Source organism: Rhinopithecus roxellana, chromosome 2 (genome assembly GCF_007565055.1).
Source record: "Rhinopithecus roxellana isolate Shanxi Qingling chromosome 2, ASM756505v1, whole genome shotgun sequence".
Taxonomy (NCBI): Eukaryota; Metazoa; Chordata; class Mammalia; order Primates; family Cercopithecidae; genus Rhinopithecus; species Rhinopithecus roxellana.
This window is the reverse complement of record NC_044550.1, coordinates 161,505,916-161,532,107: the sequence shown is the minus strand read 5'-3', so window position 1 is coordinate 161,532,107 and position 26,192 is coordinate 161,505,916. Positions and strand designations below refer to the sequence as shown.

The 26,192-nt window shown below is 41.4% G+C and overlaps 2 protein-coding genes and 1 long non-coding RNA gene across 14 annotated transcripts in view; 2 read left to right on the top strand and 1 right to left on the bottom strand.

Annotated features, from left to right (window-relative positions):
* Positions 1–656: 656 nt before the first annotated feature.
* Positions 657–3,870, bottom strand: LOC115894821. The gene is made up of 3 exons (XR_004055011.1): positions 3,793–3,870; positions 2,650–3,493; positions 657–1,286 (listed from the first exon to the last, which is right to left on the bottom strand). It is a non-coding gene; the product is annotated as an uncharacterized LOC115894821 (long non-coding RNA).
* On the top strand, positions 3,045–23,460 carry FAM200B (family with sequence similarity 200 member B). Of its 10 annotated transcripts, none has more exons than XM_030923301.1 (3): positions 3,045–3,162; positions 6,543–6,650; positions 7,924–12,124. In XM_030923301.1, exon 3 carries the CDS (start codon positions 8,671–8,673, stop codon positions 10,639–10,641), a length of 1,971 nt encoding a protein of 656 aa, XP_030779161.1. In that variant the 5' UTR covers positions 3,045–3,162; positions 6,543–6,650; positions 7,924–8,670; the 3' UTR covers positions 10,642–12,124. The 10 variants fall into 10 exon arrangements, with proteins under 10 accessions (XP_030779161.1, XP_030779179.1, XP_030779190.1 ...); XM_030923330.1 differs by lacking the exon at positions 6,543–6,650 and adding an exon at positions 23,324–23,460 and having other exon boundaries at positions 3,149–3,279; positions 7,924–10,425; XM_030923339.1 differs by lacking the exon at positions 6,543–6,650 and adding an exon at positions 23,276–23,380 and having other exon boundaries at positions 3,149–3,279; positions 7,924–10,425.
* Positions 23,421–26,192, top strand: part of BST1 (bone marrow stromal cell antigen 1) — a 32,190-nt gene continuing 29,418 nt past the window's right edge. The window contains exon 1 of one of the 3 annotated variants that reach the window (XM_010358122.2): positions 23,421–23,756. In XM_010358122.2, coding sequence (XP_010356424.1) covers positions 23,575–23,756 — 182 coding nt within the window. In that variant the 5' untranslated portion in view covers positions 23,421–23,574. Of the gene's footprint in view, positions 23,757–23,834; positions 23,962–26,192 lie in introns of those variants that run through there. The other 2 variants (XM_030923343.1, XM_030923348.1) reach the window with 2 other exon arrangements.

The window sequence follows — 26,192 nt, the reverse complement described above, 5'->3', positions numbered from 1 at the left end:
CCTTCCTAGGTAGGGCATTAATTTAAGTATATTTACCTAAAATTGGTTTCTTATAATTTTGTTTTAAATGTAAGCTACTATTACCTAACAAATCAGCTTTTAATTATAATCTTATTTTAGCCTACAAAAAAATATGTATAAGGTCCTTTTGTTTGAAATGTCACTGTCTTCATTTTTCTCTTTATCTTCCGTTTGGTGAAATGACATAACAAACTGCTGCAAATTCTGTTTCTCACTCTACTGTTGGTTCATATTTGCAGATCATCATAGCTTAATTGATACAATGAACAAATGCCTCTTAAACAACTGTTTTACTGGCCAGCAGAAATAAAAAACCCTTCACAAATTACACTGATAAAAGTCTCTGTCCGTAACACTATCATAACTCTCAAGAATCTTAACAATTTTTTACCAAACTAAAATCTCTACTCTTTTTTTTTTTTTTTTTTTTTTTTTTTTTTTTGAGACGGAGTCTCACTCTCACCAGGCTGGAGTGCAGTGGTGTGATTTTGGCTCACTGCAACCTCTGCCTCCTGGGTTCAAGCGATTCTCCTGCCTCAGCCTCCTGAGTAGCAGGCACCACATCCAGCTAATTTTTGTATTTTTAGTAGAGACAGGGTTTCACCATGTTGGTCAGGATCTCCTGATCTCATGATCCACCCGCTTCGGCCTCTCAAAGTGCTGGGATTACAGGCGTGAGCTACCGTGCCCGGCTAAAATCTCTACTCTTTAATAATTATTAATTATCCATCCAGTAGAAAAAACTGAGGAAAATAAACCTGGGTAATATTTACCCAAGTCTCTTGTTTTTGAATTGCTTCTGTCATGGAGCAAGGTGGCACAGATTTTGATCACAAGAGATTTTGATTTTTCTAAACATCCTTGAATCTATCTAGAGAAATGTGCTAAAGGTACAGTTCAGGAACAAAAAAAGAAAAAGAAAAAACCCAACACCCAATGGTCCCAATTCAACACTGCTTTTTAAAATTAAGCCTATCACACAACGATTTATTTTTGTTAGACATTTTATCATTCTAATTCATATTCCCAAACTTTTCAGGATTTTACTTATCTATCAAAAAATCCCAATTATATTCCTGTTCTTTCCAATCCCACACCCCTCCCCCACAGAAAAAAAGCAATACCTCTCATTCTCTTCTCTGCTGATAGGAGTGTAGAACGGATCACTCCATGAAGGGCAACTGTAAATATCTATCATATTTGCAAACACATTTCCTCTTGGATCCAGCAATTCTTTAATTCTTTTCAGAATCTGACAGTTACCCCTGCAAATGTAGAAATGACATGTATTCACTGAAGAATTGTTTCTAATATCTAAAGACTGGAAACAACGCCAAGTGTCCACCTATGTGTGATTTACTGTATAAACTGGAGTATATCTACAAAATGGAGTGACAGAAAAAATAAGTTTAATTGAATACTGATAAGGAGGAATATCCAGAATATACAGTAAAACGGGAAAAAAAAAAAAAAAACATAAACAGTGCAGAAAATATTGAAGGACAGACCGAGTGAAATGAGACTGTATATTCTCATCTGCTTGTATCTCTGCATGAAGACCGGAAGGATAAACAAGAAACTAATTTAAAATGATTACCCGTTGAAGACTATTAGGAATGGTACTGTACAGGGACTAGGAAGTGTTTCTCGCTGCATTTCTTTTCATGTAGTTTGAGCCATGTAAAATAAATATTTGCTAATCTTTTGATTAAAAGCTTTAAAAATCCAGTGGGAGAGGCTGGGTGTGGTGGCTCACCCCTGTAATCCTAGCACTTTGGGAGGCCCAGGCGGATGGATCACCTGAGGTCAGGAGTTTGAGACCAGCCTGGCCAATATGGTGAAACCTCGTCTCTACTAAAAATACAAAAATCAGCCGGGCGTGGTGGTGGGCACCTGTAATCCCAGCCACTCGGGAGGCTGAGGCAGGAGAATCGCTTGAACTGGGAGGCGGAGGTTGCAGTGAGCCGAGGTTGTGCCACTACACTCTAGGCTGGACGAGAGTGAGACTCCGTCTCAAAAAAAAAAAAAAAATCCAGTGGGAGAATCAAAATTTTTAAAACATTTGATTGTGTAATCCTACAAGAAGTAAGTAGCTTGAGGAAGAGAAATGCTGATAAAGTCGCATTAAGTTTCAGAGTTGAAATTCAAGTTTCTGTATCTAACATTTGTTTCCCTGCTTCTTTAAGGTAGAATTTAAAAAAAACCATATGTATGACATATATGTCAAACCAAAAAATAAAGGAGTATATATTATAAATATATAAGAATATATATATTCTCCTTTATATATTTTGTTTCATATATATGTACACACATAAATATATATATATCTCAACCAGAAAAATACTTGGTTTGTGACAAAAATGCACTTATTCGCACGAATCTATCTTGTTAATGACCAAGAAATATGCTTTGTTACAATCATTAGAGGACAGAAATATACATACATATTTAAACCTATGTAATGAAATGCAGGTTTATGTTAAAAAACCAATGACCTGCTAACTGAAAGAGTCGCACACTAATACTATGATTATTAAACACAATGCTATTCTCTAAAGAAGTAAATAGGTGAAACGATATCAAAGTTCAAAATTCTCTAACTCTTCCACAAAGACTGAAAATCACCTTGGAGTGTATGAACCAGCGTCCTGGCCCCACCAGCTCCGGGCTGGGGCGGGCGCGGGCCGGGAGCGCTTACCCGCGGCAGGAGCGATTCAGCGCCACCACCAGCTTCCCCTGGTTGTGGTGCGGCTGCTGCGCCAGCCGAAAGGTCTTCTTAATCCGCAGCAGTCTCTTTTCGCTCCCATGGCTCTGGGACTCTGTCCGGACAAATCCTGTCCGCGTTCAGCTACAGCCGACCCGCCCACCAACCTAGAGGCAGAGCTCTCCGCGGCGTCTCCTCAGGCTTCTTGTCAGAGAGCACTCCCCCCTCCAGGCCCCTAGGGAGTCTTTACCGCTCAGGCATTCAAATAACTCCCGCGAGAGGAGGAAATCCCGCGAGACTGCCGGCACTGTGTAGGGAAGTGGAAAAGTGGAGCCTGCACCGCCGGCTCTCTCGACTCCCGGACGCCGCCCCGGTCTTACGCATGCGCAGAAGGCCTACCCAGGTCTTTCCGGCTGGAATGTGGAATTTGTGAGGTAAGCCGGAAGTGGTGTTGCGGAGGGAATTGTGGGGAGAGTCGAGGTGCACCTCCGCTGTAGAGACCTGAGGTTTGCGGCGCTGGGCCCGGCCAGGTTGCTGCGTCTGGGCTGGAGGTGAGGCGAAAGAAGGACAACCTCTGATGGGAGTGGACCGGAGTCCGCTAAAGCGAAACACTCCAGGGTTCGTTGCGGGGAAATACAGTCTTGTTTTGCCCCCCATATGAATTGAGGGAAGGTGAGAGCAGCAGCAATCCGGGCCTGAAGGGCGATTATGCTAGGGTCGGCCGAGGGGTTCAGGCCAAAGTTCTTTGGAATCCTAGTTGGGTACCTGGAGGACGAGAAAACCGGTCAGGAGTCTCCTGGGAAGAGGGTCATGTTTTAATCTAGCTAAAGCTGGTACCTGGCAGTTTCCACTCTTAAGGCCTAGTGTACTAACTAATGTGTGCGCAATATCAAAACAGGAAACAAAGGGAAATGCAAGAGGTGGAAGGTAATTTTAAGTTAGTGGCTGTATGACAGTTTTGCAGTGCCTTCAGGAAGGTATCCAGCCTTATAAATCCTTTTTTAATATAGACGATTTTAGACAGACAAAAGGTAAACACGAAACTGTAATACATGTGTACTCACCACTGAACTGGAGAAATAAATCATTATATTAAGTGATTGAAGTCCTTTGTCAGCTCTGCCCCATCTCATTCTCTTCTCTTTTGCCCAAGGAAACCACTCTCCCAACCACCTTTATGCAATCAGTAATGTGTACATCTTTATGCAGCTAGCTTGTTTTACATAATGTTTTTGAGATTTGTCAGTGTTGTGTAACTCCACCTCATTCATCTTAATAGCTGAACGGATATTCTGTTATTTTAATATGTCACTGTTAAGTATCTCCAGTGTCTGACATACTTTAGGACTGTAGGTAGCTAAATGTTAGTTGAATGTATGACTGCTGTAGCATCTGAACTAAGTAAAAAAGAATAAATAGGACTTCGTATGACCCAACAAGAGTATTCCAGGCAAAGGGAATAGTAGCCAGAAGCAGAGACATGAAAGTGCATGAACTATTTAAAGAATTTCCATACTTTTAGCACTGAAATGTGGAATGTATGGAGATCATGTGATGGAGGAGAAACCTGAAAAGATGAGGCTTAACCTTAGAGGATATTATCCTGAAGACGTTACACAAGCTCGGTGCCATTAAATGCTTTTCCAGTTATGAAGAAGCTGATTAGAGCTGTATTTTCGGAAGATGATACAGCACACTAGAGATATATCTTAGGATATAAAAGATTAGTGACAGGGAATTTTAGACTATCAAACATTATAACAACAATCATTGCATTAAGCAAGGAAGACAACCCGCCAGACTAAAAATCTTTTTTTTTTTTTTTATTGAGACGGAGTCTTTGCTCTGTCGCCCAGGCTGGAATGCAGTGGCGCGATCTCGGCTCACTGCAAGCTCCGCCTCCCGGGTTTACGCCATTCTCCTGCCTCAGCCTCCCGAGTAGCTGGGACTACAGACGCCCGCCACATCGCCCGCTAATTTTTTGTATATTTGGTAGAGATGGGGTTTCACCGTGTTGGCCAGGATGGTCTCGATCTCCTGACCTCGTGATCCGCCCGTCTCGGCCTCCCAAAGTGCTGGGATTACAGGCTTGAGCCACCGCGCCCGGCAGACTAAAAATCTTAAAACATTCTCCTAGTCCATCATATTATCACATTCCTAAACAATTATTAATATTTCATGTTTTCTTCTGACAAACTTGGAACATTTTCTACTTGGGCCTCTTGCTTAGATGATACCTCGCATCCTATTCAGTTAAAAAAGAACTTCCCCATGCTTTCATCACCACATCTACGAGATCTGTTCCCTAATATACTGCCACTGCTATATACTACTACGATATATAGACAGTAGTAGGTGAACTGTCTGATTTAGGAGGGAGAGTAAACCCTTTAAAAATAACTTTTTAATACAATAGTAACTGAACTAGTGTTATAAACTTTCAAGGGGGCATTGAAACATGTAAAGTAAGAATATGAAAGAATGGAATGGTTAAAAGACAATTGCTTCTAAGAGAATAATGATCCATATATAGAGTAATGTAAAAATAAGATACTTTTTAATGTATGTTTCTTTTTTTCAGGTAGATTTAGGTTCTAAGCTTTAAAAGCTAAATCTAAATTTACATGTATGTTTTTATAGGATCTTTGTTTCTACTATTTCTTAATATAAGCAGTTTATTATGAAATAGAATCTTCGACAATCCTTTTTTAAATAATATGTTGTATTAGCCTTTGTCTTACATATTTCCAAATTGTCCAAATATAGTTGGATAACTTATTTGTTACTGACTGTGATAAAAATAGAATGTACATTGTACAGTTTACTACAGGTGTCATTAATTTTCTCATTCTTTCAAATACGTTGAGTAACTACCATACAGCAAGCACTATTCTAGGAATAAGTAGATAAGATTTATTAGTGGAAAATCACTAACCTCAATCATATGACCATGTTAGTACACCTTGGTGTATGGGAAACTTTCAACTACAAATATTTGATTACCTTAATTGTAATTCTTAAGGGAGGCTAAATAGATGGATAGCTGAATGAAGTTATTACTTGGAAATGTTGCCATGTAGCCACAGGAGCCAGTTTCAGTGCACACATTTTAAGCATCAGTGTACACATTTGTAGTCTTTGTTGTTTTTGACCAGCAGAACCCACCTGAGTTATGGAATCACACTGGTGTACTTGATCGTGTTGGGGTATGAACATGCTCTGATTTACATTGAGTACTAATTGAGAATGTCTATTTAAAGTAAAGTTCCGGAACTTGTGGTTAGGCCAGAACCTCAGGTTTGAACTTCTCCCCTAAAATTCCTCTGGCTTCTCATTAAAGCTGCTTTCAGAGATGTAAGTAAAGAAAGTCAAACAAAAGACTTTGTAGCACGTTTTGTTTAGCATGTTTTGTTTAGCACTTTTTCTTGAGCTATATATGATAAATAGGGAGAGATGGCAGAAGGACAAAATTGTAGTAGTTTGAGGTTTCTTGGGGGAAAGTTGAAGCATTAAAACATGTTAGCATCCTTATATGAACTTCTAACTATGGAAGAAAGAGTCAATATTCCCTTTCAGGCAGGTGTTTATCTGGTTTAGACTGCCTCAAGGCTGTGTATTGCCCTTCAACTTTTCTTATGCATTAAAAAGAGATCTAGATGCATTTGCTTTCAGCAGTGTAGTTCTGGTCTAATATATTGATGACCACCCACTGTGCTGGGACATCCAAGACATATGTACCATAAACTCTTTAGTCCTGCTATTGTCTTTGGCAGAGGACATAAAACCTAATAAGAAAAGCTTTGTCCCTTTCCAGCCAAGGTTCAGAATTTGTAACGTCATCTTTCAAGGAAGCATCTAACCAAGATTAAGTCAAACGCATCTACCAGGTCCTGAATTCTCTCCGAGCTGCACACCTTTTAAGGTACAATCAGGTGCCATATGTAATAAATCTCTAGCTATTTAACCATCATTAAAGCATTTAGGACTTTGATTTCCTAGAAGAACTCATGGTCTGCAAAATAATTGTATTAAAAGGTAAAAACTGATCAGGAAAAAGAGGTTTAGGGCCAAACTATACAACTTTGTAACTAGACCAATAACACAAAATAACAGTGTTTTTAAATGTACCCAGGATTTATTTTAGTCAGATATGGTAAGAGATGTAGATGTGAAAATGATTATCATGAAAGAAGAAATTTTTATACTCCTGGATCCCTAGAAACAGGAAGCATAGCACCTTACACCATGCAAGGGTACCATACCTAGAAGCAGCAGGGTCAGTGGGGAGAGGAAGTACAAGGAAGCTGCAGGAAAGCCTTTATTCGGTTTTCTTAGGAAGGGATGGGCAAAACTGGATAAGCAGGCCTGAACAGTATTAAAATTGGCGAGTTTAAATAATTTTGGCTGACTTGGGGCACAGGGGATATCCCTAGTTGCCTGGTAGCTGGTCCTGGAGTGATTAGGACAGGGCAATATTGGCCAGGAGTATAAGAACCCAAGATGTCTGTGTTAGGGGTGGGGGGATTCTGGACTGGTTAGTTTGCATAGGAATTAGCTAACCCTGGGAGAGGTAGTACCTCTGCAGTCATCGAGGAACCACCTAGATACCAGATCATTAACAATACAAAAATAAGAAAATACAATTAATGTAAACAGTCATAATAAACATACAGTATTAACACAGTTAAGACATGTTGAATTTTTAATAAACACTACAGTAAATGTAAGACTGCACCCCTCCCAAAAAATTTGAGGTAATTTGATGGAAAAGTGTATAAGGAAAAGTTGAAACTACTGTTACGGTCATAAGACTGAAATATACCATGATCCAAGAGAGCAGTGCAGCACTACCGAGGCAGGCATGACCAAGATAGGTGCGGCCAAGCAAAAAGGAAGTATGTATGGTGAATAAGCTATAGTCCTTCATGGCTTGCTGTATTCTGTTTTGCTAATATACTTTCCAACTCCTGATGCCAACTTCTGGGTTTTACTGTTACTGTTTTTCTGTTTACCAATCTCAAAGTGGTTTGCCTTACAGAAATAGGCCTAAGCCAATATAAGATAGTGATAAAGAGAGCTATAGACTTTTTGCCTCACCATCCATGATCTCGGATATCATAAAGGCCCCCATAGCTGGCAGTGATATTACTTTGTACTGTGATTCTTTAATGTCTAATCTCTGGTCTTATTCCCAGGTCAAGGATGCATTCCAGGAAAGTTCCATAAAAATATACCATCAGCTCCAACCCGATATTTGACCTAGCCATGGAAAACCTCATTGGCTCCTCACTAGATCAGACCATAAAAATGATTCAGGAATGAAAATCTAAGATAAATTCCCACCACTTCAAGATGTTCTTATACAAGTCAACAGTCTAGCAGATCAGCTAGTCTCTTTCATCATCAAGCAGACATACTCAAGGTACCAACACAGCAAAGGCACAAAATGTCTCTATATCAGTGTTTTTCACAGTATATGTGAGACCCATTAGTGAGGCATGAAATCAATTCTGTGAGTCACAATGAACTTTTTTTAAAAAAAACAAAATAAAATGTAAAATACCAAAGTGTTTTGCATGAATCCTTTGCCTGAATTGTGCACATTACAAGGAATGCTGAGTTCAATTTCAATATGTGAGAGGGTTATTTGATGGAGGGGATATGATGAATAGAATGTATATTGGCTAAGAAATGGTTTTCAGTCATTTATTCAGGGGTGTCTTGCTTGATTTTTATAATAGCAAGGTTAATGTTTTACAGTCACATTTTATATTATAATTACTTGCAACTAGTTGTGAAGTCAGATATTCAGTTGAGATTCAATTGCAAACTTTGAGGGTAGTTTTTAAAAATATGTTATTTAGACTATATATTTTTTTATTCTTTTTTGAGTTAATGCCAATTATAACATTTTAATCAAACGGGAACAAATTGCTATTAAAATGGATCATTTCTTTATTAAAAGAAAGAGGAATAGTGAAGTGAAATACACAGAAGCATGTTCAAGTTCATCTGTTGAATCTGGAATTGTGAATAGTGACAATATTGAGAAAAATACTGACTCCAGTCTGCAAACTTCAAGTTCATTTGAGCCGCATTTCAAAAAGAAAAAAGTAAGTGCAAGACGTTATAATGAAGATTACTTAAAATACGGCTTTATCAAATGTGAAAAACCCTTTGAAAATGACAGACCTCAGTGTGTTATTTGTAATAATATTCTTGCAAATGAAAGCTTAAAACCTTCAAAATTAAAAAGGCACTTAGAAACTCAGCATGCTGAACTTATTGATAAGCCTCTTGAATATTTTCAAAGAAAGAAAAAAGACGTAAAGTTATCAACACAATTTCTTAGTTGTTCTACTGTTAGTGAGAAAGCCTTATTATCATCATATTTAGTTGCATATCGTGTGGCAAAAGAGAAAATAGCTAACACAGCTGCTGAAAAAATTATTCTTCCAGCGTGTTTGGATATGGTGCGTACAATATTTGATGATAAATCCGCTGATAAATTAAAAACTATACCTAATGATAACACAGTATCTCTTCGAATTTGTACTATTGCAGAACATTTAGAAACAATGCTTATTACTCGGTTACAGTCTGGTATAGATTTTGCAATCCAGCTTGATGAAAGCACTGATATTGGAAGCTGCACGACACTTTTAGTTTATGTCAGATACGCGTGGCAAGATGATTTTATGGAGGATTTTTTGTGTTTTTTAAATTTAACCTCACACCTAAGTGGATTAGATATTTTTACAGAATTAGAAAGGCACATAGTTGGCCAATATAAATTAAACTGGAAAAACTGTAAAGGAATTACAAGTGATGGCACAGCAACCATAACTGGAAAACATAGTAGAGTAATTAAAAAATTACTAGAAGTTACTAATAATGTTGCTGTGTGGAATCATTGTTTTATACATCGTGAAGGTTTAGCATCCAGAGAAATTCCACAGTCTCTCATGGAAGTATTGAAAAATGCAGTGAAAGTTGTTAATTTTATTAAAGGAAGCTCATTGAATAGCCGGCTTCTTGAAACATTTTGTTCAGAGATTGGAACTAACCATACCCACTTACTTTATCATACCAAAGTTCGCTGGTTGTCTCAAGGGAAAATACTAAGCAGGGTTTATGAGCTCAGGAATGAGATTCACTTTTTTCTCATTGAAAAAAAATCTCATTTGGCAAATATTTTTGAAGATGATACTTGGGTAACAAAATTGGCATATTTAACTGATATTTTTAGCATTCTTAATGAACTGAGTTTAAAACTACAGGGGAAAAACAGTGATGTATTCCAACATGTTGAACGTATTCAGGGATTTCGAAAGACATTATTGTTATGGCAAGTAAGACTTAAAAGTAATCGTCCTAGCTACTACATGTTTCCAAGATTTTTGCAGCATATTGAAGAGAATATTATTAATGAAAACCTTTTGAAAGAAATAAAATTAGAGATATTGTTGCATCTCACTTCTCTATCTCAAACTTTTAACCATTTCTTTCCAGAAGAAAAATTTGAAACATTAAGGGAAAACAGTTGGGTAAAAGATCCATTTGCTTTTCGAAACCCTGAATCAATAATTGAGCTAAACTTGGTGCCTGAAGAAGAGAGTGAATTATTGCAGCTTAGTTCTTCATATACATTGAAGAATGATTATGAGACCTTAAGTTTATCAGCATTTTGGATTAAGGTAAAGGAAGACTTTCCATTGTTAAGTAGAAAGAGTGTCCTACTATTACTACCATTCACAACAACTAGTTTGTGTGAACTAGGGTTTTCCATCTTAACCCAGTTCAAAACAAAGGAAAGAAATGGGCTAAATAGTGCAGCAGCTATGCGGGTAGCATTATCTTCCTGTGTTCCAGACTGGAATGAACTTATGAACAGGCAAGCACACCCATCATAGTAAATAAAATCTTACCTAGTTTTTGTTTTTGCATTTCTTATTTTGTAGTATTTTTCTATGTTATATTTAAATGGTACTATAACATTGTGATACTTTTGTTTTAATTTTGGTTGTATTTAATAAAATTATGTTCATTGAACAAAAATTTAATGAATTTCTGTTAGAGGCCAGGAATTATTCCAGAGACATTTGGGATACAAAAGTGAGCAAAACAGATAATTCCCTAGTAGAGTTTATATCCTGGCAAGGAGAAATTGAAAATAAACCTAATAAATAAGCTTTATAATATGTAGAAGCTATTAAGTGCTACAGAAAGAGTAGTAAAAAGGAAGATCAGGGAAGTATTGGGGAACCAAACCATGAAGGGTTCTGAAGACCATTATTGGGCCTCTGGCTTTTGTCAGTGGACTAGAGAACAGTTGAAGGGTTTAAGCAAAGGAGAGAAATGATCTGAGCTAGGTTTTAATAAACACTCTGGTCACTATTTTAAATGCTTAGGATAAGTGAATTAAATGTTACTTTCCCCTCACTGGGCATGGTGGCTCAGACCTGTAATCCCAGCACTTCGGCAGGCCATGGCAGAAGGATCAGTTGAGCCCAGGAGTTCAAGACCATCCTGGGCAACATAGTGAGACCTTGTTTCTACTAAAATTTTTTAAAAAATAAGCCAGGTTTGGTGGTGCACACCTGTAGTCCCAGCTACTCGGGAGGCAGAGGCAGGAGGGTCGCTTGAGCTCAGGAGTTTGAAGTTGCAGTCATCTGTGACTGCACCACTTATAGTCCAGCCTGAGCAAGAGAGTGAAACCCTGTCTCAAAAAAATTAAATGTTACTTCCCTAAAAAAAACCTTTTCTGACCACCCTAGGGTAAATCCTCCATTATTTTATTTATTTGTTTTCCTTGTAGTATATAATATGTAATAATTTTGATTGCTAATTGTCATTCTGCCACCTTGGAGTATATAATTTGTAATTATTTGATTACTAGTCTTCCATAGTGGGGGAGATGATGTCCATTTGCCTGATACATAGTGTGTATTCAATATACATTTGCTAAAGAATACATGAATCAATAATACCTAACATCTCTAATTTGCAGTCATTCCCAAGAGTAATTATTAAATATGTGGCAATTTTCTTTGCCTTTTTTACTTTCAGAAATCTAACTTTGACATAACTTCTGTAACCATCCAGAAATGACATTGATGTTGCTTCTTCACATTGTTGCTGATGCTTAAGCAATGTATATTGTGTAATATACAACATAGTCTTCAAACTAATTTCAACCTCTGCTTCTCTGTGTACTCCGTTATCCCACTGGGTGATATCATTTGGCATGGTCATTCTCATTAAAATCATACAGGGTAGCAATACCTTTCCATCTGCTACCATGCCTAGCCTTATTTAATTTTTCAGATTTTCTATTCTATTGAAGGTAATTGATTTTTTCTTTTTTGATGCTTGAAATAAAGTGTTGAAAAACAATTCTCTGTGAATAGCTCGTATTTCTGCACAGTCTGAATCCCGTGTTTGACCGTGTTCACATCCAAATTAAGAATGTATAAAGGAAACATTCCAGGATAGTGAAGCTAGAGATAGCACCTCCCGTAAACACATCCCAGGGAAGTAAAGATAAAGCCTTCTCTTTTCTCACACCAGGAGGTGAATTTGCCAACATTCCAGAAATAATGAGTAATCTCTCTGGAGAAGATGGGCAGACATGTCAGCAGCCCTATAAAAGCCTAGAAACTTAAAATTTGGGGCTCCTCTTTTGTAGTGCAACCCACTCCACGCAGAGGTAACACCTGGCCCTTAGTGTATTACATTACAGGAATTGGAGCATGGGGAACACACACAATGCTACTCTGGCTGCTGTTGTGTGTGTGTTTTTTTTTGTTTTTTTTTTTTTTTTTTTTTTTGAGGTGGAGTCTGGCTTTGTCGCCCGGCTGGGGTGCAGTGGCGCGATCTCAGCTCACTGCAAGCTCCGCCTCCTGGGTTCACGCCATACTCCTGCCTCAGCCTTCAGAGCAGCTGGTACTACGGGTGCCTGCCACCATGCCTGGCTAGTTTTTTTTTGTATTTTTAGTGGAGACAGGGTTTCACTGTGTTAGCCAGGATGGTCTCGATCTCCTGACCTCGTGATCCACCTGCCTTGGCCTCCGAAAGTGCTGGAATTACAGTCGTGAGCCACCGTGCCCGGCCTCTGGCTGCTGTTTTTATTGTAAATAAGAAATTGTGTCTCTGATCCAGAGGTTTGTGTGTTTCTGTGTCTCCTTTGTAAAATCTCTTTTACCATGTAAGGTAATATTCATGGGTTTCAGGGAGTAGGATGTAGACATCTTTGGGGAGGCCATTATTAAGCCTACTGTAGTCCACCCTCTGGTCCCCAAAGACTCATCCATCCCATGTGAAAAATACATTCACCCATCCTAAGGTCCCCATAAATCTTAACCCATTATAGCATCAGCTTAAGTGCAAATCTCATCTAAGTTTCAACTAAAGAGTCCCAAATCTTGTATCTAAATTAGATATGGGTGCAGTTCTGAGTATAAATCTATTCTGGGGCAAAGTTTTATATCTAAGGACCTGTGAAACTAGAAAGCAAGTTCTGTGCTCTAAAACAGTAGTGGGACAGAAATACGGTAACAGTCATAGACGTTCCCATTCAAAAAGGGAGAAAATGAAAGCCAAAAAGAAAACAGCCAATCCCTTTCAAAGTCCCATGGGCAAACTCCATTAGGTTACTAAGCCTGGGAATAGCTGTGGCTCCTACACCTGCCCTCTGTACCTGGGGCTCCAACCCTCAGAGCCATCCTTTTTAATGTGGAGTACCACATGTCTGCTACTGAATAGTTTTATCAGCCCATTTCCTGCTGGTAGAATTTAGGGAGCTCGATTGTCTTCTTTCATTTCAACCACTCTGTCTCTTTTAGTCGAATTTCACAGTGTTTCTATTGGTAAACAAAACATTGTGAGTCATAGGGATTCACTCCATTGAGAGAGAGGCTCCTCAACAGATGTTTCCTGAATAATCCTAGCTCTACTTGGGGCTTGTGCTGAGATTGGTTGAGGTGGTTTGTGAGTCACATGCCTCTTCAAAGAGCCCTCTGTGTATCAGAATACTGTAATCTTTTGTGCTTCCTAAGCAGCAGCAAAAGACTTATCCACACTTACAAATAGTTAAGATAATAAATTTCATATTGTGTATATTTTACTACAATTTAAAATTCAAAAACTTTTTAAAGAAGGATGTGCAGCCACATTGTTGGCTTTCTCGCCACAGCATGTTTTCCTTACAGTGGATCTCTTAGCTTTGGCATCTTTTGCAATCTGGATAGGGAGATGTGCTCTGATTTTTTGAATTTCCAGCTTTTCTGCACTGCTTTTTCCCCATCTTTGTGGTTTTATCTGCCTTTGGTCTTTGATGATGGTGATGTACTGATGGGGTTTTGGTGTGGGTATCCTTTCTGTTTGCTAGTTTTCCTTCTAACAATCAGGACCCTCAGCTGTAGGTCTGTTGGAGTTTGTTTGAGATCCACTCCAGACCCTGTTTGTCTGGGTGTCAGCAGCAGAGGTTGCAGGAGATATAATATTGCTGAACAGCGAGTGTTGCTGCCTGATTCTTGCTCTGGAAGCTTGGTCTCAGGGGTGTACCCTGCCGTGTGAGGTGTGAGGTGTCGGTCTGCACCTAGTGGGGGATGTCTCCCAGTTAGGCTACTCAGGGGTCAGGGACCCACTTGAGCAGGCAGTCTGTCCATTCTCAGATTTCAGCCTCCATGCTGGGAGATCCACTGCTCTCTTCAAAGCTGTCAGACGGAGGCATTTACCTCTGCCGAGGTTTCTGCTGCTTTTTGTTTAGCTATGACCTGTCCCCAGTGGAGGAGTCTACAGAGGCAGGCCGGCCTCCTTGAGCTGTGGTGGGCTCCACCCAATTCGAGCTTCCTGGTGGCTTTGTTTACCTACTTAAGCCTCAGCAATGGTGGGCGCCCCTCCCCCAGCATCACTGCAGCCTTGCAGTTAGATCTCAGACTGCTGTGCTAACAATGAGGGAGGTTCCATGGGCGTGGGACCCTCTGGGTCAGGTGTGGGATATAATCTCCTGGTGTGCCGTTTGCCAAGACCCTTGGTAAAGCGCAGTATTAGGGTGGGAGTTACCTGATTTTCCAGGTGTTGTGTGTCTCAATTTCCTTTGGCTAGGAAAAGGAATTCCCTTCCCCCTTGTGCTTCCCATGTGAGACAATGCCTCGCCCTGCTTCAGCTCTTGCTGATCGGGCTGCACCCATGGACCAGCGTCAACTGTCTGACATGCCCCAGTGAGATGAACCCGGTACCTCAGTTGAAAATGCAGAAATCACCCATCTTCTGTGTCGCTCACGCTGGAAGCTGGAGGCTGGAGCTGTTCCTATTCGGCCATCTTGGGCACGCCCCCCCATGTAATTTTTTAAATGTGCTTTTCAATTTCTATTTTTTTTTTTAAATATTTGGGATTTTGATTGCAATTGCACTGAATCTAAAGATCAATATGGAGAAACTTTACATTGTAACAGTATTGAGTCTCCCAATCCATGAAAGTGATATATCTCTCAGAGTAGTCAAGTCTTCCCTCAATTCTTTCTCTCTCTCTTTCTTTTTTTTTTTTTTTAAGAGACAGGGTCTCACTGTGTCACCCAGGCTAGACTGCAGTGGTGTGATCTCAGCTTACTGCAACCTGGGTCTCATGGGTTCAAGTGATTCTCCTGCCTCAGCCTCCCAAGTAGCTGGGACTATAGGTGTGTGCCACCACACCCAGCTAATTTTTGTATTTTTAGTAGAGATGGGGTTTCACCATGTTGGCCAGGCTAGTCTTGAACTCCTCACCTCAAGTGATCTGCCTGCCTCAGCCTCCCAAAGTGTTCTCTCAATTCTCTGAGCAGTGTTTTGTAATTTGCAGTGTATGTGTATTGAGTGTCATTCTTGATCTGGGTGCTGGTTATTCTTTTTGTGAACATTCATTGACCCATTTAAGATTTGTGTACTTTTCAGTATGTTTGTTTTATTTTCAATAAAATGGTTGAATTAAAGGATATGAAATACCTACCTTAAAAGTCCAAAAACCTTCTATTAGGGAGAATCTCAAACATATATAATAGTAGAAAGAATTTTATAATCAATTCTCATATACCTTTCAACCAATAATGATAAACATCAATGCAAGGCCAATCTTGATTTATCTATATCACAATTCCTTACCATTCTCCCCTTTCCTAGATTATTTTGAAACTAATCCCAGACCTAATTCCATCTGTAAATGTTTCAGTGTGTATTTCTAAAAGATAAGCACTATTTTAAAACCACAATACCATAAAATCATTATTGTAACTAGAAAAACTTAACATCGGTTACTGAATATTTAGACTGTCTAAAATTCAAATTCATTGGTTGTGTCATAATTTTTTTTTTTTACAGTTTAAGTTAGTATTTAAACAAACTTCACAAAATGCATTTATTTAGTCTTGTAATTATCTTTTAATTTTTAGGTTTCCCTCCTTTTTCTTTACATTTAATTATTGAAGAAAGTGTTCATTTGTTCTGAAAGATTTTCCACATTCTGGATTTGTCTAATTACAATACCTCCAGCCAGTGCTGTGCTAGTAATTATATAATAATATTTCTGGGTAGGGTTGAGATGGGGTGAATGGGCTCTGCTTTGTAGTATTTTCTGATTTTCTTGATGTAAATACTACCACCATAGTGATTTCAAGCTACCAACATGATGCCACTGAATGCAGAATTGGGAAAAGATATGTAGTAGCACACCTTTACATAATATTTCTACTGTAAAAATAAAATAGATATAAATATCCCCAAGAGCATAAATAATAGCAACATGTAGTAAAATAATTAAGAAGTTGCGTATTTTGGATGTTTATTACCTTTGCATTTATTTATTTATTTATTTATTTATGTATTTATTGAAACAGAGTCTCGCTTTGTAGTCCAGGCTGGAGTGCAGTGGCATGATCTCAGCTTACACACCATTCTCCTGCCTCAGCCTCTCAAGTAGCTGGGACTACAGTTGCCAGCCACCACACCCAGCTAATTTTTTGTATTTTTCGTGGAGATGGGCTTTCACCATGTTAGCCAGGATAGTCTCGATCTCCTGACCTTGTGATCCACCTGCCTCAGCCTCCCAAAGTGCTGGGATTACAGGCATGAGCCACCGCACCCAGCCTGCTTTTAATATAATTTATTTTGTTATAAGTTTATATAATTTAATTTTTAATTATGACTGTGTTTAACAAATGGCTCACACATTTTTGAAAATGTATCTGTCAAATATTGTCAGCCCAGTTTCAGTGCATGGCTGCCTGTGGTATCATTTAACATGTCCCTCTATCCCCTATATTTCCTGAAAACTGTAGTTAAATCTGAAGGTTTGCTAGATTCAGATTAGACAGATAGATAGACAGACAGATGCAAGGATACTTCAAAAGTGGTGCTGTGTATTTCCTGTTGCCTCACACATCAAGATAAAGTCATGTTTTGAGGGTTTGTGAGGTATGAAAGACTTCCTCCCTCAAAACAAACTCATCCCACATTACAATAAACAAGATGAATATGAACAAAATGAAAAAGGAGTAAACCATGAGGGAAAAGAGAAAAGAAGAGGAGTTGTCAGGAACAGAATTTGGGATGGTGGAAAGAAAATGAAGAAGGGGTAACAATTTAGTGGGCCAGTGAAGGCCAAAACCTCAGCTGGCTAGTGGGGAAAGAGAACGTAAGCTGTGAAGAAAGTTGTTTGATACCATGAACCCTCAAAAGAAAGAGGAATTGGAAGAACAGTCTGTCACTAAGATGGAAGTGGGAGTGAATGTAGGGCTGGAAGTCAAAAAAGTAGTTGGAAGTCCAAGAATGCCCTCCCTAATCCTATGCAGCAATATATTTCCTGAAGAATGAACCAAAGATTCTAGGTTGTGGGGTACCAGGTATTGCTGAGGCCAGAGCTTCTACTAAAAATGTGGTGAGAGAGGCGGGATAAGTGAAAATCTTTATACTGAATAGTGAGATTCCTCCATCCACCTTCCCCCACTCAGCTCCACATTGCTAGCATCCAGGCTTATATCCTTCCAGGTAGAAAATAGGAATATTAGGCCAGGCACAGTGGCTCATGCTTGTAATCCCAGCACTTTGGGAGACCGAGGCAGGTGGATCACGAGGTCAGGAGATCGAGACCATCCTGGCTAACACAGTGAATCCCCATCTCTACAAAAAATATAAAAATTTAGCCAGGTGTGTTGGTGGGCGCTTGTAGTCCCAGCTACTCAGGAGGCTGAAGCAGGAGAATGGTGTGAACCCAGGAGGTAGAGCTTGCAGTGAGCCGAGATCACACCACTCCACGCCAGCCTGGGCAACAGAACGAGACTTTGTCTCAAAAAAAAAAAAAAAAAAGGCCGGGCGCGGTGGCTCAAGCCTGTAATCCCAGCACTTTGGGAGGCCGAGACGGGTGGATCACGAGGGCAGGAGATCGAGACCATCCTGGCTAACACCGTGAAACCCCGTCTCTACTAAAAAATACAAAAAACTAGCCGGGCGAGGTGGCGGGCGCCTATAGTCCCAGCTACTCGGGAGGCTGAGGCAGGAGAATGGCATAAACCTGGGAGGCAGAGCTTGCAGTGAGCTGAGATCCGGCCACTGCACTCCAGCCTGGGTGATAGAGCGAGACTCCGTCTCAAAAAAAAAAAAAAAAAAAAAAAAAAAAAAAAAAAAAAATAGGTGTATTACTCTCTGGAAAAATGAACTGTGGAAGAGAAAATGACAGGGATCTCTTAGTGATAAAGTGCAGTATGTTCATCCTACAGGGCAGCCCACCCTTTGATAAATTCTAACCATGTGCCTGAGCCTGCTTCTAATTAGTGCCTGATATGGTATGGCTGTATCCCCACCCAAATCTCATCTTGAATTGTAGTTCCCACAATTCCCTCATGTCATGTGAGGGACTCGGTGGGAGGTAATTGAATCATGAGGGTGGGTCTTTCCCATTTTCATAATAGTGAATACGTTTCACAAGATCTGATGGTTTTATAAAGAGGAGTTCCCCTGCACAAGCTCTCTCTTGCCTGCTGCCAGGTAAGACGTGCCTTTTGCCTTCTGCCATGATCATGAGGCCTCCCTAGCTATGTGGAACTGTGAGTCCATTAAACCTCTTTTTCTTTATAAATTACGCAGTCTCGGGTATGTCTTTATCAGCAGTGTGACAATGAACTGATACAGTTCCTTATATTTTTCTGTGTTTGTAAAAATAATCAGCCAAAAGTCATCAGTTTATTTGAGGGAAACTTCTCACATTAAAGTCAGTCACCAAAATAGAAATATGGCATTCAAAGGAAACAGACGTTGGCAGAAGAAAATTTAAAAGAAAAATGAAAAACCTACATCTGTAATAAAAGCCTCAAAAATATTCACAAAACAGCAAGAGAAGATTATAAAAAGCAAAAAGACCTGAACAGGTAGAACACACCTGTATATATGTATATATAGATATATAGATATAGTGTAAATTAAAAAATCAATAGAGAAGTTGTAAGATAATGATAAATTTATATTCAAGAAAGTATAAGAAGGCAAAGTAAATAAAAAATAGAAGGGGAAAATATAGAAAATTAGAGACTAGGAAATCTAACAAGGAAATCATTCCTATATGAGTAATAAGAATTTCAGAAAGAGAAAACAAATTTGGAGGAGGGGAAATTACCAAAAAATTGAAAAAATATCTCAGTATTTAAAGACATGAGTTTGCAAGTTAAAAGGGCTCATGGATTGTCCAGTACAATGAAAAACAACTACCTTTGCCCAAGTTCATCTCTGAAATTTCATACTCCTAAGAATAGAAGGAAATTCTGAAAACTTCCAGATGGAAAAACAGGCCAAAGAATAAAAAACAAAACAAATAACAACAAAAAAAGGTCAAATAAACAGGAATAGGAAAATGGGTTCAGATTTCTCAACAGCAACACAGAAAACAATGGAACACAGTCTTCAAATTTTTGAAGGGAAATGCTTTCCAATGCAAAAATCTTCCCAACCAAATTCTCAATCAAATGTGAAGTTAGAATAATGATACTTTGAATTCTTATGCAAAAATCTCAGAAACCCAACCAAATTCTCAATTAAGTATGAAGGTAGGATAATGATATTTCAAATTCTTATGCAAAAATATCAGAAAGTTTAGTCCCTATGTATCTTCTCAAGAAGCTATTGGAAGATGTGCTCCATGAAACAAGAAAGAGGAGGAAGTGAGATCTAGTGTATTAGTTTGTTTTCATGCTGCTCATAAAGACATACCTGAAACTGGGAACAAAAAGAGGGTTAATTGGGCTAGGTGCGGTGGCTCATGCCTGTAATCCCAGCACTTTGAGAGGCCGAGGTGGGCGGATCACGAGGTCAGGAGATCGAGACCATCCTGGCTAATATGGTGAAAAGCCGTCTCTACTAAAAATAGAAAAAATTAGCTGGGCGTGGTGGTGGGTGCCTGTAGTCCCAGCTACTCAGGAGGCTGAGGCAGGAGAATGGTGTGAACCTGGGAGGCGGAGATTGCTGTGAGCTGAGATCACACCATCTGGGCCACAGAGCAACTCAGTCTCAAAAAAAAAAAAAAAAAAAAAAAAAAGGTGAATTTGACTTACAGTTCTGCATGGATGGGGAGGCCTCAGAATCATGGCATGAGGTGAAAGGCACTTCTTCCATGGCAGCAGCAAGAGGAAAATGAGGAAGAAGCAAAAGTGGAAACCCCTGATACACCCATCAGATCTTGTGAGACTTAATTCACTATCACAAGAATAGCACAGGAAAGACCAGCCCCCATGAATCAATTACCCCCACCCAGCTCTCTCCCACAACACATGGGAATTCTGGGAGCTACAATTCAAGATGAGATTTGGGTGGGGACACAGCCAAACCATATCATTCCACCCCTGGCCCCTCCAAATCTCATATCCTCACATTTCCAAACCAATCATGCCTTCTCAACAGTCCCTCAAATTCTTAACTCATTTCAACATTAGCCCAAAAGTCCACAGTTCAAAGTTTCATCTGAGACAACGCAAGTCCCTTCTGCCTATGAGCCTGTAATATTGAAAGCAAGCTAGTTACTTTCTAGATAATGATTACCTCCAGGGTAAACAAGAGGTTTACAACAAATAAAATGTAATAATGTCCCAAACAGAAACATCAAAAAATAGCATATAGGCATTGTATTAGTCTGTTCTTGCATTGCTATAGATACCTGAAACTGGTAATTTGTAAGAAAAAGAGTTTTAATTGGCTCACAGTTTTGCAGGCTGTACAGGAAGCGCAGTGGCTTCTGCATCTGGAGAGGCTTCAGGAAGTTTCCAAATGTGGTGGACGGCAAAGAGGGAGTGAGGGGTCTTACATGGTGGCCGAAGGGAGCAAGAGAGAGAGGGAGGAGGTGCTACACCCCCCCCCCCTTTTTTTTTTTTTGAGACAGAGTCTCACTCTGTCACCAGGCTGGAGTGTAGTGGTGATATCTCAGCTCACTGTACCCTCCACCTCCCAGGTTCAAGCGATTCTCCTGTCTCAGCCTCCGGAATAGCTGGGATTACAAGCACGCGCCACCACACCCAGATAATTTTTGTATTTTTAGTAGAGATGGGTTTCACCATGTTGGCCAGGATGGTCTCGATCCCTTGACCTCATGATTCCCACCCACCCCCCTGGCACCAGACTCCAAAAGTGCTGGGATTACAGGCGTGAGCCAAGGTGCCCTGCCAGTGCTACACAGTTTAAAGCAACCAGATCTCACTCACTATCATGAGAACAGCACCAAGGGGATGGTGCTAGACCATTCATGAGAAACCCACCCCCATGATCAAATCACCTCCCACCAGGCCCCACCTCCAACAGTGGGGATGACAATTTAACATGAGATTTGGTGGGACAAGCCATACCAGGGATGCACGAAAGGAAAATCTTGGGGCTCCGAAATTACTAAACTAAAGGGAAAAGTCAGGCTGGGAACTGCTCAGGGCAAACCTGCCTCACATTCGATTCAAAGTCATTCAGCTGCTCACTGAGATATATGCGTAGTCTGATGGCCTCCTTTGGAAAGGTTTATCAGAAACTCAAAAGAAGGCAACTATTTGTCTCTTACCTACCTGAGACCTGGAAGCCCCCTCCCTGCTTCGAGTTGTCCCTGCCTTTCTGGATGGAACCAATGTACTTCTTACATACATTGATTGATGTCTCATGTCTCCCTAAAATGTGTAAAACTAAGCTGTGCCCTGAGCACCTTGGGCACATGTTGTCAGGACCTCCTGAGGCTGTGTCATGGACAAGCGTCCTCAACCTTGTAAAATAAACTTTCTAAATTAACTGAGACCTGTCTCAAATTTTGGGTGTTCACACACGTTATTTAGAAATATGGAAGTAAACACCAGGAACAAAACTTGAAAGGATTAAAATACCTCTGGAAAGTGGATTTAACTTAAGGAGGAACTGAACAGGAGAAAGCAGATTTTGATTATAGAAAGAAAGAGATTCAAATAAAACAGTACAGAACACCTGTTCTGTCCTCCCTTGTGTTTATCAAGTGCTTGCCAGGCGCTCAAAGTTCATTGCTGTCATTACTTTAAGAATTGAGGACTTGGGCCTCCACGTGGTATTCTATTAATACTGGCTCTCTTAAACTGACTGTCTCCAGGATTTTGCATCTATCAGGAAGGGAGATTGTGACCTCTAGCAAGTTACAGTGGGCAGTAGGTATCCATGGAGAACTGGTTCCAGGACCCCCCTGGACAGCAAAATCCACAGATGCTCAAGGCCCTTGTATTAAATGGTGTAGTACAGTATTTGCACATCCTCTCCTGTAATTCACATCATCTTCAGATTCCCTATAATATCAAGTACCATGTAATTGTTACATAAGTAGTTATTACATTGTATTATTTAGGGAATGATGACAAGGAAAAAAAGTCCATACATGTTCAGTTCAGAGGCAAGCATTCTTTTTTTCCTCAAATGTTTCTCATCCGTGGTTAGTTGAATTTGGATGATGAATCCGCAAATCTGGAGGGCCGAACATGCTTAACTTCCCTAAGTTTAAACATTGCTAAAGTGAGAATAATTATAAACTTAGCTAGGAAGGGTGTTGCGGAAAGCAATGAATATTATACTTGCAAAGTGCTTGCCACGTTGTTGTGGTTATTATTTCCTGAAAACAAACAAAAACCACTTATTGGTTGGTGTGAAAGAGGGCATCTGTCAAAGTTGTTGTCCTTTGGAGCCAGAAAAGTCTTTCTTCTATGATGACTCACCTCTCCTCACCTCTCCTCTAACCTCGCGGCTTCTTTGGGGCTCCCTCCCGGAGGCCACCGGTCAAGATTAGCCTGGGCCACAGTGCACCGGTCCTGTTCTGGGTGATGTTCCAAGCTCACTGTTTTTATTTTTATTATTTATTTATTATTACTTTTTTAGACAGGGTGTCACTCTGTCGCCCAGGGCTGGAGTGCAGTGGTGCCATCACTGCTCGCTGCAGCCTCGATCCCCTGGGGTCAAGCCTCCTCCCATCTCAACCTCGCAGGTAGCTGAGACTACAGGTGCGCACCACCAAGACCGGCTAATTTTTATATTTTTTTTTTACAGAGGAGGTTTGTTTCCTATATGTTACTCAGGTTTGTCTCGATCTCCTAGACTCAAGCGATCCGCCCTCCTTGGCCTCCCAAAGTGCTGAGATTACAGGCATGAGCCACCGCACCCTGCCCCAAGCTCAGTCTTGAAATAGACTGGAACGGGAAACGGAAAACAGCGAGGTTTTCCTCCGACGAGCGAGAGTCATTGCGACGAGCGAGAGTCCCGCCCTGCATCAGTTTGCGGAGCCGCCTTAGTAGAAGGAGAGAAGGGGAGTCGAGGAGGCACGGGACTGGAGGGACCGAAGTTCACCGATGGCGGCCCGGGGGTGCGCGGCCTCGCGGCTGCTCCAGCTTCTGCTGCTGCTGCTGCTGCCGCTGCTGGCTGAGGGCGGGGCGCCCGCGCCGTGGCACGGGGAGGGCACCAGCCCACAGCTGCGGGACATCTTCCTGGGCCGCTGCGCCGAGTACCGCGCACTGCTGAGCCCGGAGCAGCGGTGAGGCCGCGGGCCGGGTGGGAAGGGAAGCGGGGAGCGGGGAAAGAGGCAACGGTGAAGAGGGCCCGGGGAGGGGAATACTGGAGCTAAAGGTCAGGGTGAGGGGTCAATGAGAGAGGCCTTGAGGGGAGAGGTGAGTCTGGAGACAGCGATGGTCCTGAAGGATGCGGGCAAGTGAGGAGAGGACTGTGAAGTGTGTCTGCAGGTGAGGGGTGCGCTGTGCGGGGTCTAGAGATGAGGAGTGTGTGTGTGTGTGTGTGTGTGTGTGTGTGTGCTCTAGAGGTGAGGGGTGTGAGTGTTCTAGAGGTGAGGGGTGTGCGTGTGTGTACTCTAGAGGTGTGTGTGTGTGCTCTAGAGGTGAGGGTTTGTGTGTGTGTGCTCTAGAGGTGAGGGGTGTGAGTGTTCTAGAGGTGAGGGGTGTGCGTGTGTGTGCTCTAGAGGTGAGGGTTTGTGTGTGTGTGCTCTAGAGGTGAGGGGTGTGTGTGTGCGTGTGTTCTAGAAGTGAGGGGTGTGTGTTCTAAAGGTGAGGGATGTGTGTGTGTTCTAGAAGTGAGTGGTGTGTGTGTGTGCTCTAGAGGTGACAGGTGTGTGTGTGTTCTAGAAGTGAGGGGTGTATGTATGTGCTCTAGAAGTGAGGGGTGTGTGTGCACTCTAGAGGTAAGGGGTGTGTGTGTGTTCTAGAGGTGAGGGGTGTATGCATGTGTTCTAGAGGTGAAGTGTGTGTGTGTGTGTGTTCTAGAAGTGAGGGGTATGTGTGTGCTCTAGAGGTGAGGGGTGTGTGTGTTCTGGAAGTGAGGAGTGTGTGTGTGTGCTTTAGAGGTGAGGGGTGTGTGTGTGTGTTCTAGAGGTGAGAGTGTGTGTGTGTGTGTTCTAGAGGTGAGGGGTGTGTGTGCATGTGTTCTAGAGGTGAGGTGTGTGTGTTCTAGAGGTGGGGGTATGTGTGCGTGTGTTCTAGAGGTGAGGGGTGTGTGTGTATTCTAGAGGTGAGGGGTGTGTGTGTATTCTAGAGATGAGGGGTGTGTGTGTATTCTAGAGGTGAGGGGTGTGTGCATGTGTTCTAGCAGTGAGGGGTGTGTGCATGTGTGTTCTAGAGGTGAGAGGTGTGTTCTACAGGTGAGGGGTGTGTGCCTGTGTTCTAGAGGTGAGGGGTGTGTGTTCTAGAGGTGAGGTGTGTGTGTTTGTTCTAGAGGTGAGGGGTGTGTGTGTTCTAGAGGTGAGGGGTGTGTGTGTGTTTTAGAGGTGAGGGGTGTGTATGTGTTCTAGGGGTGAGAGGTGTGTGTGTGTTCTAGAGGTGAGCGATGTGTGTGTGTTCTAGAGGTGAGGGATGTGTGTGTGTTCTAGAGGTGAGGGTGTGTGTGTTCTAGAGGTGAAGGCTGTGTGTGTGTGTTCTAGAGGTGAGGGTGTGTGTTCTAGAGGTGAGGGGTGTTTGTGCGTGTGTTCTAGAGGTGAGGTGTGTGTGTGTGTGTGTGTTCTAGAGGTGAGGGGTATGTGTGCGTGTGTTCTACAGGTGAGGGGTGTGTGTGTATTCCAGAGGTGAGGGGTGTGTGTGTATTCTAGAGGTGAGGGGTGTGTGCATGTGTTCTAGGGGTGAGAGGTGTGTGTGTGTTCCAGAGGTGAGTGATGTGTGTGTGTTCTAGAGGTGAGGGGTGTGTGTGTGTTCTAGAGGTGAGGGTGTGTGTGTGTGTTCTAGAGGTGAAGACTGTGTGTGTATGTGTGTTCTAGAGGTGAGGGTGTGTGTGTGTGTTCTAGAGGTGAAGGCTGTGTGTGTGTGTGTTCTAGAGGTGAGGTGTGTGTGTGTGTTCTAGAGGTGAGGGGTATGTGTGCGTGTGTTCTAGAGGTGAGGAGTGTGTGTGTATTCCAGAGGTGAGGGGTGTGTGTGTATTCTAGAGGTGAGGGGTGTGTGCATGTGTTCTAGCAGTGAGGGGTGTGTGTGTGTATTAGTCTGTTTTCACACTGCTATGAAGAAATACCACAGAGTGGGTAATTTATACAGGAAAGAGGTTTAATTGACTCACAGTTCCTTATTGCTGGGGAAGCCTCAGGAAACTTACAACCATGGCGAAAGCCAAGGCAAAGGAGAAGCAGGCGCCTTCTTCACAGGACGGGAGGACAGAGCGAGTGCAAGTAGGGGCAAATGCCAGACACTTATAAAACCATCATATCTTGTAAGACTCACTCACTATCAAGAGAACAGCATGGGGGAAACCACAATCATGATTCAATTACCTCCCATCTGGTCTCTCCCTAGACACCTAGGGATTATCAAGATTACAATTCAAGATGAGATTTGGTTGGGGACACAAAGTCTAACCATATCAGTGTATGTGTGTGTTCTAGAGGTGAGGGGTGTGTGTGTATTCTAGAGGTAAGGAGACTGTGTGTGTTCTAGAGGTGAGGGGTGTGTGTGTGTGTTCTAAAGGTGAGGGGTGTGTGTAT

Bases quoted from the DNA above. Each gene is read 5' to 3' on its own strand.
- FAM200B (XM_030923301.1), top strand. From the start codon at position 8,671: ATGGATCATTTCTTTATTAAAAGAAAGAGGAATAGTGAAGTGAAATAC.